At 43.9% G+C, this 15,330-nt stretch overlaps 1 protein-coding gene across 7 annotated transcripts in view; it reads left to right on the top strand.

Annotated features, from left to right (window-relative positions):
- The window catches only part of chd6 (chromodomain helicase DNA binding protein 6), a 266,964-nt gene that overhangs the window by 184,775 nt on the left and 66,859 nt on the right, over positions 1-15,330 (top strand). For all 7 annotated transcript variants that reach the window (XM_043710968.2, XM_043710967.2, XM_087994672.1 and 4 more), the window contains 7 exons: positions 112-291; positions 1,662-1,772; positions 3,590-3,792; positions 7,469-7,668; positions 8,802-8,961; positions 9,259-9,348; positions 13,959-14,062. In XM_043710968.2, the coding sequence (XP_043566903.2) occupies positions 112-291; positions 1,662-1,772; positions 3,590-3,792; positions 7,469-7,668; positions 8,802-8,961; positions 9,259-9,348; positions 13,959-14,062 (1,048 nt within the window). The remainder of the gene's footprint in view (positions 1-111; positions 292-1,661; positions 1,773-3,589; positions 3,793-7,468; positions 7,669-8,801; positions 8,962-9,258; positions 9,349-13,958; positions 14,063-15,330) is intronic.

Here is a 15,330-nt window from a genome sequence, read left to right as displayed (position 1 = left end):
GGAGTTCAAGGCTATCACCCTATGATGCTGAAGAAGTGATGAAATGGGTCCAAATCAGGTTGCAGTAGGTTGTGACTATCACACTGGAAACCTTGGTGTCTCCCTGTGCAGGTGCAGCCATTGTCTAAGATCGAAGTGGAAGATTTGCTTCGTAAAGGAGCATATGGAGCCCTGATGGACGAGGAAGATGAAGGATCAAAGTTTTGTGAAGAGGACATTGATCAGATATTACTTCGTCGAACTCGCACCATCACCATTGAATCAGAAGGGAAGGGGTCTACATTTGCAAAGGTTGGTAGCTGCTGTCTGTCACAGCTTTACACATCCCACTCAAAGCACTTGCTCCTTTTCTCTCAGAGGATGATTAAGCTACTCATGATCACAGTATGCCCTATTCATGGATTCTGCAGTTAGTGGTTTGTCAGCCAAGAAGTAGTAGTATATTCTAACTGCTGGTGTTATTGGAAGAAATCACAGTCAACTGTTTGTGCTGCATCAGATGCCTTGCACATCACATGACCTTTGAAACATGCAGAACAGAAAACGTGTTAAGTTTAATCTTGATGTCTCGCTGTGCTGACTTCAACAGAGATGCCTAAGGGTTCTCTAATTTAGCTCTAACTTGTAGTTTGGAGATGGTGAGGAAGTAAGTCAACCACAGTTCCAGCTCCTGATCTCTGAGCAATGGTTTGTGCTGGGAAGTGCCCTGCAGTGGGCATTGGATGGATGGGCTCAGCTGCTATGTTCTCTCTCCAAATCCCCACCATTGAATGACCTGCTGACATTTACTGTGAGAGATATGGGGAAAAGATTTAATTATTATCTACTTGGGTAAACACTGTAGACATTTGAATCTTACCGCAGAAGTGGAGAAGTACTGCTCACAAGGAGATAATTTGTCCCATCACACCTGTGGCAACCCGTTGCCAGAATAATCCCAAACAAATCCACTGCCTCCCTCTCTCTATCCACTCCCTATGACATTGCATTTCATGCCCCAGCACCACTGTGTAAAGATATTTCTCCTAAATGCCTCACTTAGTGATTTATTTTAAATTGTAGGTTCCTCACCAATAATTCTCCAATTAGGGAAAGTCATTTTAAACTGTTGTCATGAGGCAAGGGGCACATTGGAAAGAAAAACTTAAGATCGAAAACTTGGCTTGGTTCCTCCATTTAGTTAACAGATCAGAGCCTCAGTCATCTAATTTCAGGTACCACTTACAGAGAGCAATGGAGGTGTTCCTCAGACTGGACTCCTTGGGTCCCCCTTGTCAGAGTTTAAAATGGGGCCTTATGATGCAACAGATTTTGCCAGGCTAACATTTGTCCCTGTTGCTGTGTAGTATGATTTAATCTAGGATGACTTTGAGATCCATAATATTGCTAGCATTGGTTCCCCAACCCATACCTCAGTGTTGAATCAGAACATACTCAGTGTGCTAATTGTGCATTTGCAAGTTCTGAATACACTATAGTGCCCTTTAGGCACTATACCATGATCCAAGCGTGTGCTAATTAATTCAGACCTCCTCAGGTTCAGGATCATGGCCAGTTTGTGTAGTTTTACTATAACCTTATGTTCAGCTCCTGTAGCCTGTAAAGATTACTCCAGGAAGTGTTACTTTGATTACCTCTACTGTGATTTGTTTCTGTTGCAGGCTAGTTTTGTGGCATCAGGGAACAGAACCGACATCTCTTTAGATGACCCCAACTTCTGGCAAAAATGGGCCAAAATTGCAGAACTGGATATTGAGTCAAAGAATGGAAAAGTAAGTTGCTTCATTAAATGCAAAAGTACTGCAAGTGTTGGAACCTGAAATAAAAGCAAAGTGCTAGAGAAGTAGTCGGTGTGGCAGCATCTGAGGACAGAGAAACTGTCGTCGTTTCCGAACAATAATCATATTGTACTTGAAATGTTAACTTGAAGAGAGAAAGGGTTACTGTTTCGTGTCCGGTATATTTCAGATGCTGCCTGACCTGCTGAGTGTCTCCAACACTTTGTGTTTATGTAAGTTGCTTCATTGCTTATCTTGGACATGCCATCATCTCAAAAGAAAATTTAAAAGTAAGGTGATTGAAATAGTAGCAGCTGAGGCCAGCCTCCAGCTGAATACTGATGTTCTGGACTAATCCTTCTGGTTAGTGTTATTCAACTTTCCTTTATCGTTCTCCCTGTCTTGATCAGTGATTAAATCATGTGAGACAGATTCTTCTCTGGCCTCAGCCATGCTGTGCCTTTTCCCCTCAGGAAAGAGCCAGACTCAGTCTAGACGCTAAAGGAGTCAGAGGTTGATGGAAGTGGGAATGTGATAGCTCATTGGAAAGAATGAGCTATTCATGTTTCTATTAAGACTTTATTTTCAATGTAACTTACGTACCTCAGCCAGAAGGGGGGTGGCAGTTGAGCATACCTTATTGTGGAACAGAATGAGAGTGGTGACACCTTGGTTAAGATGAAATTTATGGAATGTAGGTGAGAAAAAATGAGTGAGGAAAACATCAGAACATGAAGTAAAGTGAAATCTGTGAGGATGCTAAAAATTGGATTTGGAGTGGTGTGTCAATAGGAACAAGTGGTATTAATGACAATGTCAAGTTTAAAAGTTGAGAATCGAGCAAAGTAATTCTCAAACTGGGGATCCAAAGAGTCTTTGCAGGGTGTTCTGTATTATACTTGCTGTATGTTGTGTTAGAACAGTGACCATTTAAGTAGTCAGCCAACATCCAGCACTAAGGGGCTTGTTCAGATTTGTTTGGTGCATTTACAGAGTGAAGGGGTGCAGATAAAAATCTCTATGCGAGTTGTAGCAAACGTCAAGTTTGTATGTTCTTTAGTTCTGATTGTAGCCTAGTAACTGGCCAGTGTAGAATACAGGAATTCTGCGATGGTGGATTTGCATTGGGTGACACAATTCCTCTCGGCTTAAATGGGGAATAAATTGATTTGAGTTTGAGTAAAGAAAAGGTCTGACTTAGGTTTCTCCTGTGCCTTTCTCAGTGTGGCCATGGGTAAACATGCAGCAAACACAGGCATATTCTGTTTGCAGCTCACTGTTTGCCTATCCCGTGTGCTCAACCAAGACGCACTCTGCAGTCGGTACCAGGCACAACCATCTTTTTACCAGCAGCTATCACTATCTTTTAAAAAAAGCTTTATCTAAGTAATCTTTACGTGCACCACTTTAATATTATTAGAATTACAATCTGGATGTGGGGTTTGAGAAACCAATTATAAATCCACTTGAAAAGAGTTTCTTCAGTGAAAAGTGTTTGAAAATCAATGGTGTGGTAGAGAGCATCCAATTTGCACGTGATCTTGCTGACTCTGAATGAATTGGTGGCTGGTGGAGATATTGCTGGGAAGAAGAAAACTGAGTACTTGTCAAAGGGAGTAATGATGAGAGTGTGGTGCTGGAAAAGCACAGCAGGTCAGGCAGCATTCGAGGAGCAGGAGAATTACATCAATTTCCCTGCTCCTCGGATGCTGCCTGACCTATGCTTTTCCAGCACCATAGTCTCGATTCTAATCTGCAGTCCTCACTTTTGCCAAAGGGAATAATGATGCACACCTCTCTCAATCTGACAGGACAGTTTGGTGATCGACACACCACGTGTCAGGAAACAGACTAAACACTATAATTCGTTTGAGGATGACGAGTTGATGGAGTTCTCTGAGCTTGACAGTGATAGTGAAGATAAGCCTTCAAGATCTCGCCGTCTTCATGACAAGACCCGCCGATATCTCAGAGCAGAATGCTTTCGAGTGGAAAAGAACCTGCTGATATTTGGGTTAGTGTGCGCACAGGATTCTACTAGGTGTTAATTGGATAAAAAGTGAAATAGTTTGAGCAAGAGAAATGGACTTTCAATTCCTTTCTTGACTTCACAAAATGTACAGCCAATGAAGTATTTTGAAGTGTAATATAAGGCCCACAGCAGTCGATTTACACAGATGAGCAGTAGTGTGATGATAATCAGATGTATTGTATTAATCTTATTGATTGGGGTGATAAATATTCACCAGGATACAGGATATCTGCTATTAGAAATAGTAAGCTGGGGAAACTTACATCCACTGGATCAACTAAAAATGGATGGGAGAGTCGAAGAGATTGGAAGAGAGAAGCAAATTTATGTCGTGAAACAGTCTTTGACATCTTTTAATGTTTCATGGGCCAAGTGTGTAGCAGGCTGTGCCTGTATTTATCACCTTTTCCTAGTTACCCTGGAGAAGTGGTCATGAGCTGCCTTCTTGAACCGCTGCAATCCATATGCTGTAGTTAGACCCACATTGCCCTTAAGGAATTTCAGGATTTTGCCCCAGTCACAGTGAAGGAATGGCAGGTTGGTGAGTGGCTTTATCCTGCTGCTTCCTGTGGTCAGACGGGTAAGGCCAACAATGGTACGCCAGAATAGAGAGGGATTTGTAGGTACCGTTTAGTTACAAATTTGAACAAAAACATCTGGATTTAAGAATCTACTGAGGACCATGAAACTATTGTCGATTGTTGAAAAAATATCATTCATTAATGGCCTTCAGGGGGGGAAATTACCATCCTCACCTGGTTTGGTGTACAAGTGACTCCAAAAGTGCAGCAATATGGTTGACTCTCAACTGCCCTCTCCAATGGCTTAGCAAACCACTCAGTTGTTGCAATCCTACAAAGTCTTAACAAAGCAATGGAAGCTGACAGGTCACCAGGCATTGGGAAAAGACAACGGTAAAAACAGCCAAAGCGGCATGGAGGCTCGGTGGTTAGCACTGTTGCCTCTTAGCGCCAGGGACCCTGGTTCGATTCCAACCTTGGGTGACTGTCTGTGTGGAGTTTGCACATTCTCCCTGTGTCTGTGTGGGTTTCCTCCGGGTGCTCCAGTTTCCTCCCACAATCCAAAAGATGTGCAGGTTAGGTGAATTGGCTATGCTAAATTGCCCGTAGTGTTTAGGGATGTGTAGGTGAGATGCATTAGTCAGGGTTAAATGTAGAAAATGGGGAATGGGTTTGGGTGGGATACTCTTCGGAGAGTCAGTGTGGATTTGTTGGGCCGAAGGACATGTTTCCACACTGCAGGGATTCTAAGTCCAAGCCCTGTTGACCCTGCAAAGTTCTCCTCCTTAATAACTGGAGCTAGTGCTGAGGTTGGAAGAGCTATAGCACAGACTAGCCAAGCAACAGCCTGACATCGTGATACTCTTAACAGAAATCATAAATCATTGACAATGTCCCAGGCACCACCATTATCATCTACAAACGTGATGGGCCCTGACAACATTCTGGTAGTAGTCCTGAGCAATTGTGCTCCAGAACTTATCCCTCCCCTCGCCAAGCTGTTCCAGTACAGTTACAACACGAGCATCTATCCAATAACTGGAAAAATTGCCCAAGTATGTCCTGCAAACAAAAGCTGGACAAATCCAACTCTGCCAATTACTGCTCCATCAGTCTATTCTTGATCATCAGTGAAGTGATGGAAGGTGTCATCAACAGTGCTATCAAGCAGCACCTGCTCAGCAATAACCTGCTCAGTGACACCCAGTTTGTGTCCTGCCAGGGCCCCTCAGATCCTGTCCTCATTATAGCCTTGGTTCAAGCATGAACAAAAGAGCTGAATTCCAGAGGGGAGGTGAGAGTCACAATCCTTGACATCAAGGCCACATTTAACAAGAGGATGGCATCAAGGAGCTGTAGCAAAGCTAGAGTTAATGAGTAGGGTAAACTCACCATTGGTTAGAGTCATACCTGGCATGTAGGAAGATGGCTGTGGTTGTTGGGGGTCAGTCATCTCAGCTCCAGGACATCTCTACAGAAGTTCCTCAGGGTAGAATCCTAGGCCCAACCATCTTCAGCTGCTTCATCAATGATCTTCCCTTCATCATTAGGGCAGAAGTGGGGATGGTCACCGATGATTGCACAATGTTCAGCACATTCATGACTCCTCAGATACTGAAGCAATCCATGTTCAAATACAAGAGGATCTGGAGAATACCCAATCTTGGGCTCACAAGTGGCAAGTAACATTTGCACCACACAAATGCCAGGCAATGACCTTCACCAATAAGAGACAATCTAATCAGTGCCTCATGGCAGTCAATGGTGTTGCCATCACTGAATCCTCCACTGTTAACATCCTGAGAGTTACCATTGCCCGGAAGCTCAACTGGACTCATCACATAAACACGGTGGCTATAACAGCAGGTCAGAGACTAGAAATACTTTTGAGTATCTCGCCTCCTGGCTCACTAACATCTGTCCACTATCCACAAGACTCAAGTCAGGAGTGTAATGAAATGCTCCCCACTTGCCTAGATGGGTGCAGCTCCAACGACACTCAAGAAGGTCAACACCATCCAGGACAAAGCAACCTGCTTGATTGGCACCACATCAACAAGCATCTTCTCCCTCCACCACTGATACTCAGTAGCAGCAGTATGTACTATCTTCAAGATGCACTCAGAAATTCACCAAAGATCCTTAGACGGCACCTTCTCGCCCATGACCATTTCCATCTGGAAGGACAAGGGCAGCACATACGTGGGAACACCCATTCCCCTCCAAGCCACTCACCATCCCGACTTGGAAATATTTTACTGTTCCTTCAAGGTCGCTAGGTCAAAATCCTGGAATTCCCTCCGCATAGCATTGTGGGTCAACCTACAGCATATGGACTGCAGTGGTTCAGAAAGGCAGCTCACCCCCACCTTCTCAAAGGCAGCTAGGGATGGGTAATAAATGCTGGTCCAGCCAGCAGTGCCCATATTGCATGAGCAGATTTTAAAAAATATCCACCAGAAGTAGGATGTGAGCTGGTGTTGCTCTGTGTTCACTTTCAGTTTGATGGCACATTAAACTCTCAAACCTTATTGGTTCTTGCATTTGTCCCTGTGACTCATGGTTTGAAGCCATTTGTCAGTGGGACTATTAACAAACATTAGTGAAGTGGATAAAAGGCCAAGAGTTCATGACATGATTACAACTCTCTTACAATAGACTTTGTTAACTCTGCTGACACTGGTTCCAGTAACTTTCAATCACTGACAGCACTTGTTTTGATCACTACAAAATAAACTTCAGCTCTTCATAGTCTCATTACTGTTTAATCACTGTTTGTCGACTTGATCTATGGTAGTACATTGTCACTGTCTCTCGTGATAGAACAGCAAAAGATGCCACCTGTCTCATTATTAAACAGTTATAGGTCTAATTACAAATATTCTTTTAATTCAATGGATAATTGATATTCTAGAAAATAAATAAGAAGGGGCTGTCCTGACCCTGCCTGCACACCCAAACCCATGTCTATTCCTTGATTCAAAATTTAGGTTCCATCAGGGAAATGGCTTTTCAGGAGATTACAGCTGTTTCTACTTGCTAGAATTGTTTTTCAAATTATTGGCAAGTTGTACGCAGCTACTTGAACAACGCTGTTGTGAAAGTGGTGGTGGAACACTCATCTTCCTGTTTTGCAGGTGGGGACGATGGAAGGACATTCTTTCACATGGACGATTCAAATGGCACTTGACAGAGAAAGACATGGAGATTATTTGTCGAACTCTCCTGGTTTATTGCCTGAAGCACTACAAAGGCGATGAGAAAATTAAAAGCTTCATCTGGGATCTTATTACTCCCACAAAGGATGGACAAAATCAAGCATTGCATAATCACTCGGGTATGCGAGAACCTTTGGCTAATTTAGTCCTGAGCCTTAAGTTGAGACCTCATTCCAATATCCGTTCTCTTGAACCTGTCTCGGGCACAATCAGCAGAAACTCAGATTGGTACTAGGACTGTTGGGGAGAAAAACTGAAGGGAAGGTTTTATATCTCAAGACACAAAGGTGCTCAGATATGGAATCTTTCACCTCAATTCGAGGTGGTACATTTGGGCTCTAAATAATCAAGGGTATGATTCTCATGAGATTCTAATTGGTAATTCTGATTTGGAGCAAATATTAGCATTAGCTGATGCAAATGATCTTTGTCTATGAATATGTATACAATTTAAAAGCTTACCTAAATCCTCTGACTCCATCCATTGTTTTCTGTTTAATTCCTAATGGGCACCACTTTTTTCTTGTTTATCCTCTTGCCCATAATGTACCTAAAAAATGTCTTTGGATTTTTCTTTATTTTGCCTACTGATGTTTATTCCTCAGTACCCCCTCTTCACTTTCTTAATTTATTTTTTAAATACCCCTCTGTACTTTTCACATACACTAATGCTTCTTGACCATTTGACAAATTGAGTCATCAAAATCAGCCCTGGCTACATTATAGTGTGAGCGAAATAGGCTGAATGATGTGAACTGTGAATTATACAGCAGATCAAGAGGGGAGATCAAAAATATTGGGTCACTTGAGGCCAAAGGAGGCATTTGAAAACAGGATTGCTGAGCAGATGGTAGAAATGGGTGACATTGGTAAGAACTGTAGAATCTTACAGCACACCATGCTTCTGCTGATTCTTTGAAGCAGCTATTTATTCTGACTCTCTACAACCCTGTAACTTCTTTCTTTTCAAATATTTATCCAGTTCTTTTTCGAAGTCTATAGATGGCTTTGCTTCCAGCACTCTTACATTGTAGAAACCCTTCCATTCATTTTAGAAATTTTAAATAAAAGCTAGAAATATGTAGTATTTAAGAAGACAAAAATGGGTTCAGACTTAGTTGAAGATCCCTTGTCATAATATTGTGTTTGAATTCAGGGTGGACAACAGTAAAGGTGAAACTCCTGGAGCTGAAACATGATTGATATTTTGGAATCAATGCATTCAGTAATGTAAGGCCTTAACTCTTTGCAGGATTATCAGCACCTGTACCCAGGGGACGGAAAGGCAAGAAGATAAAAACACCACTTTCCCAACCAGAGCTGAAGAACGCTGATTGGGTGGCCAGCTGTAACCCTGATGTGCTCTTCCATGATGATGGCTATAAGAAACACCTTAAACAACATTGCAACAAGTGAGTGCATAGTGTCTGAGCCAAGAAGGTTCAACTCAAAACCTTGCTTACAGCTATGAATTGAGTCAACAAAACATTTATTACACAGAGAAGGAGGTGGTGTTTATTGTTAAAACGGAGTAGTTTCTTGGTTGTTCTGTCTTCCTGTGATACTAGACCTCACTCCTGCTCAGTAACTCCCCTCCCCAACCTTGTACAGCACTGTTGTAGGTGAGACGCAGCATGTAAACGAGTGCATGATGTTTCATTTCTTTTTCTCGAGCTTGATTTTGTTTTATTCTGTACGGTTACTTCCAGGGTCTTACTGCGCGTACGAATGCTGTATTACCTTAAACAGGAAGTGCTAGGAGAAGCTGCTGACAAAGCTTTGGATGGTATTGATGCAAGGTATGTCATCTGACAGAACTACTGTGGCATTATGGATGAGTGTAAGGTCTGATGCTGAACCATATTGAAACCAAATATGAAGGCTTAGAATTGGTCCCCAGTTCGAGGAGAGCACTGGATAAAGGTGGGGTTAGGCTTCACTGTTTGTTTTTCACCCTTTATATCTTTGTGCAGCAAACCAGAATGTTTTTCTGCATTTAATCATGAGGGATTATGATTGAGCAAGTAAAGCAGAGATAGTTTTCAGTGGCAAGAGGGATAGTGGCTGTAGCAAACAGGTTTAAGGTGATTTCCAATAGAAACATAGAAATGAAACAGCACAGAAAGGGGCCATTTGACTCCTCTTGTCCATTCCAACCCAAAGACACTCAGGTGCCCTTCTTAATCCTATTTTCCTGCCCACAGCCCGTAGCCTGGCAGCTTATAGCACTTAAGATACAGATTCAGATACTACTTATAAGAGTTAAGTCCCTGCCTCCTCCATCAACTCAGGCAGCAAATTCCAGACCCCCCCCCCAATCTCTGCTGGGAGAAAAGACTTTCCTCATGTACCCTCTAATCCCTCTAATCTGTGACCTTGGTTTTTGAACTTTCTGCCAAGAGAAACAGATTCTTCCTGTCAACTCTATCTCTACCCCTCACAATTTTATATACCTCAATCAGCCTTCCCTGTTCCAAGGAAAACAACCTCAACCTTGCCAATCTCTCTTCATAGCAACAGTTGTCCAGTCCTGGCAACATTCTAGAAAATCCAGAGCAGTTATGTCCTTCCTGTTGGAGCCTCACCAGACTCTTATACAGTTTCATCAATATATCCATACTTTTGTATTCTGTCCCTTTGCCAATGAAGGAGAGCATTCTACATGCCCTCTTTACAACCTTATCTACCTATACTGTTGTCTTTATGGACATGTACACTTGCCAACCTTGATCTCTCACTTCATCTACCCCTCTCGGTATATACCCGGTTATTGTGTATTCCCACAATGCGGTGGAGGGCATCGTCGACCACGTCGGGGGGGAAATTGCGGTCCTTGAAGAAGGAGGCCATCTGGGATGTGCGTTTTTCCCCCCCGACGTGGTCGACGATGCCCTCCACCGCATCTCTTCCACTTCCCGATCCTCCGCCCTTGAACCCCGCCCCTCCAACCACCACCAGGACAGAACCCGACTGGTCCTCACCTACCACCCCACTAACCTCCATGTACAGCGCATCATCCGCCGCCATTTCCGCCACCTACAAACGGACCCCACCACCAAGGATATATTTCCCTCCCCTCCCCTATCAGCATTCCGTAAAGACCACTCCCTCCGTGACTCCCTCGTCAGATCCACACACCCCACCAACCCAACCTCCACTCCCGGCACCTTCCCCTGCAACCGCAGGTGGTGCAAGACTTGCGCCCACACCTCCCCCCTCACCTCCCAAGGCCCCAAAGGAAACTTCCATATCCGCCACAGATTCACCTGTACCTCCACACATATCATCTATTGCATCCTTTGCACCCGATGTGGCCTCCTCTACATTGGGGAGACGGGCCGCCTACTTGCGGAGCGTTTCAGAGAACACCTCTGGGACACCCGGACCAACCAACCCAACCACCCTGTAGCTCAACATTTCAATTCCCCCTCCCACTCCACCAAGGATATGCAGGTCTTTGGACTCCTCCATCGTCAGACCACAGCGAAACGACGGTTGGAGGAAGAACGCCTCATCTTCCGGCTAGGAACCCTCCAACCACAAGGGATGAACTCGGATTTCACCAGTTTCCTCATTTCCCCTCCCCCCAGCCTGTCTCAGTCAAATCCATCAAATTCAGCACCGCCTTCCTAACCTGCAATCTTCTTCCCGACCTCTCCGCCCCCACGCCAGTCTGACCTATCACCCTCACCTTGACCTCTTTCCACCTATCACATTTCCGACGCCCCTCCCCCAAGTCCCTCCTCCCTATCTTTTATCTTAGCCTGCTGGACCAATTTTCCTCATTCCTGAAGAAGGGCTAATGCCCGAAACGTCGATTCTCCTGTTCCCTCGATGCTGCCTGACCTGCTGCGCTTTTCCAGCAACACATTTCCATCTCTGATCTCCAGCATCTGCAGACCTCACTTTCTCCTCAAAGTTTCCAATTCATGTACCCATCCAAATGCCTCTTAAATGATGCAATTGTACCAGCCTCCACCACTTCCTCTGGCAGCTCATTCCATACACGTACCACCCTCTGTGTGAAAAGGTTGCCCCTTCGGTCCCTTTTATATCTTTCCCCTCTCACTCTAAACCTATGCCCTCTAGTTCTGGACTCCCCCACCCCACGGAAAAGATTTTGTTTATTTATCCTATCCATGCCCCTCATTTTATAAATCTCTATCAGGTCACCCCTCAGCCTCCGATGCTCCAGGGAAAACAGCCCCAGCCTGTTCAACCTCTCCTTATAGCTCAAATTCTTCAACCTTGACAACATCCTTGTAACTCTTTTCTGAACCCTTTCAAGTTTCACAACATCTTTCCGATAGGAAGGAGACCAGAATTGCATGCAATATTACAACAGTGGCCTAACCAATGTCCTGTACAGCCGCAATATGACCTCCCAACTCCTGTACTCAATACTCTGACCAATAAAGGAAAGCATACCAAACGCCACCTTCACTGTACTACCTACTTGCAACTCTACTTTCAAGGAGCAATGAACCTGCCCTCCAAGGTCTCTTTGTTCAGAAACATTCCCTTACCATTAAGTGTGTAAGTTCTGCTAAGATTTCCTTTGCCAAAATGCAGTACCTCACATTTATCTGAATTAAAGTCCATCTGCCACTTCTCAGCCTATTGGCCCATCTGATCAAGGTCCCATTGTAATCTGAGGTAACCCTCTTCGCTGTCCACTACACCTCCAATTTTGGTGTCATCTGCATATTTACTATCTATACCTCTTATGCTCACATCCAAACCATTTATATAAATGATGAAAAGTAGTGGACCCAGCACCAATTCTTGTGGCACTCCACTGGTCACAGGCCTCCAGTCTGAAAAACAACCCTCCACCACCACCCTCTGTCTTCTACCTTTGAGCCAGTTCTGTATCCAAATGGCTAGTTCTCCCTGTATTCCATGAGATCTAACCAGTCTCCCATGGGGAGCCTTGTTGAATGCCTTACTGATGTCCATATAGGTCACATCTACCGCTCTACCCTCATCAACCCTTTTTGTTAGTTCTTCCATGTCCAGAGATACATGAATTCAAACAGCAAAGGCAGTAACTGCACAGGTTCTCTGCTGTGTAAATTAGCAGTGTGGATTTCTCTCTCTCTCTCTCTCTCTTTCCTGCACTGACCTCACAATGTGCTGTCTTTGTCTGTCCCTCTCCCTTTTAAAAGTGCTGTTGTTTTGACTTTTCTTTTTCTCTAAAGTTCCAAAACAATGCAACAGCATATAAAACAATAATTGCTGCTCCTGAAATTCGAGGAAATCATCTCCAGCACCTAAAATACCCCAAAAAAGGAGCAGCCTGCTACAACCAGAAGTTTTCCCGTTGTCCATCTTGGATTACCCAGAATCCTTATTTTGTAGGCAAAAGTGAAGTCTGCAGATGCTGGATATTAGAGTCGAGAGTGTGGTAATGGAAAAGCACAGCAGGTCAGGCAGCATCTGAGGAGCAGGAGAAGAGACGTTTCAGGCCCTTCCTGGTGAAGGGCTTATGCCCAAAACATTGATTCCCCTGCTCCTCAGAGGTTGCCTGACCTGCTGTGCTTTTCCAGCATCACACTCTCGGCAGTTATTTTGTAGAAAAATATTCAATAATGGCCATAATTGGTTTTTCCTTTGGTTTATCATTTTATATAGATGTCTGGCTCTTGTCCATTTTTTGACTCATGCCAAGCATGAATTTCCTCCCCTTGAAAACAATACCTCGTGTAATTTCAGCTTTAAAAAGGTCTTCAAAATTCGACCTACACACAAACATGTATAGTCTTTTAAGAGCAGACTAAAACCTATATGAGTCCTTGTATGAGTGTTGCAAATGCAGCAGTAAAGATTGATATTGGGACTAAAAAATTATATTATGGGAGGAGAGTTTCATAAATGTGGCTTATATTTCCTTAAGATTAAAAGATTGAAAGGTGATCTAATTGAAGTAATTAAAAGGATTAAAATTTCATCAGGTAGATAGTGAAGTATTGTTCCTCTGGGAGACAGAATACGAGGGCTGAATCCTTCAAGAAGCACTTCTTCACACAGCTGCTGATGGAAACCTGGAACTGTCTCCACAAGAGCACTATTGAAGCCAGGGGTAGGTGGGAGAGTGTCAGTTCACTGGAGTTAATAGGTTTTGTTGGATGAGTGTATTAAAGGATATAGAGAACAGAAGGGTAAAAATGGGTTTGAGATACAAATCAACTGTGATCTAACTGTGTTTGTCTCTCTTGCTCCTTTTCTGATTCTCTCCCTCCGTGTCTCTGAAACTTCCTCCTTCTCTGTCACCGCCTCTCTCTGTTCTGTCCTGCTGGCATTTCACCCTCTCTGCCCATCCCCTCCCTCTCGCTCATCCCCCTCTTTCTTAAACCACCCCATTCCCCTACACCCACCCATGGTGTCTTCATCTACCCCTGGTGTGCAGTAAGCTGGATGTCTGGATTCCTGATGTGGACTACAATGATATGCCAGTCGACTGGTGGGGTGGAGACTCTGATAAGTCCCTGCTCATTGGAGTTTATAAGCATGGTAAGACTGTGTTTATGGTCCCCAGGAATGTGTCCGCATCGAGAGTTGTTCTTCAGGAATATGTTGTTTGTCCATGTGGTTCCTAACAGTATCTCCAAATTTAATGTTTTTAGGAAAGATTCATTATCAATATGGTGTCCCCAGGGCCATGTCCATATATTCAGGGAGTTCCCAGGAGTATGCCTGAGTTTAGAAGAGACGGTGTTGTAAATGAAGATGTCTTTAAGAATGAACATGCTCGAGAGGTTATAGCTGATGCTTATTGAATTATCTATTTGCAAAGCAGTTTTATGAACATATGATGGAATAGTATACCATTCAGCCCTTCGAGCCTGGTCCATCGTTCAGTAAGACTATTGCTGATTTGTTTGTGTTTCAAATTACACATGCCCACCTACCCCGATAAACTTTGATTCCCCTTCCTAACAAGAGTCTATGTAACCTAAAAATATTCCATGGCCCTGCCTTCCCCATCTTTGAGGCAGAATGTTCTAAAATCTCTCACCATCGGTGAAAAATAATTCCCTGACATCAGTCTTAAAACAGTGCCAGCCCAGTTCTGGACTGACCCACGATAGGAAACTTCCTTTCCATGTCCAACTTGTCAAGACCATTCATGATCTTACAAACTTCAGTGAAATCACTCTCATTCTGCTGAACTTAAGTAGGCCACAGATTTCACAGGGGCAGGAATGGTTACTGGATGTTCCAGGGTTTAGATATTTTAAAAAGAACATGGAGGGGGGTAAAAGAGGAAGGAGAGTAGCATTGTTAATTAGAGAGGGCATCACAGCTGCAGAAAAGGGGGTTGTTGAGGAGGGTTTATCTACTGAGTCAGTATGGGTGGAAGTCAGTAACAGGAAAGGAACAGTCACTTTATTGGGTGTTTTTGATAGACCCCCCAATAGCAGCAGAGAGATTAGATTAGATTTTTAGATTACATTAGATTAGATTTTAGATTAGATTAGATTACATTACAGTGTGGAAACAGGCTGTTCGGCCCAACAAGTCCACACCGACCCGCCGAAGCGAAACCCACCCATACCCCTACATTTACCCCTTACCTAACAGTACGGGCAATTTAGTACGGCCAATTCACCTGACCTGCACATCTTTGGACTGTGGGAGAAAACCGGAGCACCCGGAGGAAACCCACGCAGACACGGGGAGAACGTGCAAACTCCACACAGTCAGTCGCCTGAGGCGGGAATTGAACCCGGGTCTCTGGCGCTGTGAGGCAGCAGTGCTAACCACTGTGCCACCGTGCC

This window comes from Chiloscyllium plagiosum, unplaced genomic scaffold (genome assembly GCF_037043375.1).
Source record: "Chiloscyllium plagiosum isolate Xiang-an unplaced genomic scaffold, Cpla_swu_hap1 HiC_scaffold_15, whole genome shotgun sequence".
Lineage (NCBI taxonomy): Eukaryota > Metazoa > Chordata > Chondrichthyes > Orectolobiformes > Hemiscylliidae > Chiloscyllium > Chiloscyllium plagiosum.
The sequence above is the reverse complement of the archived record's forward strand: the minus strand, read 5'-3'. Positions and strand labels throughout refer to the sequence as shown.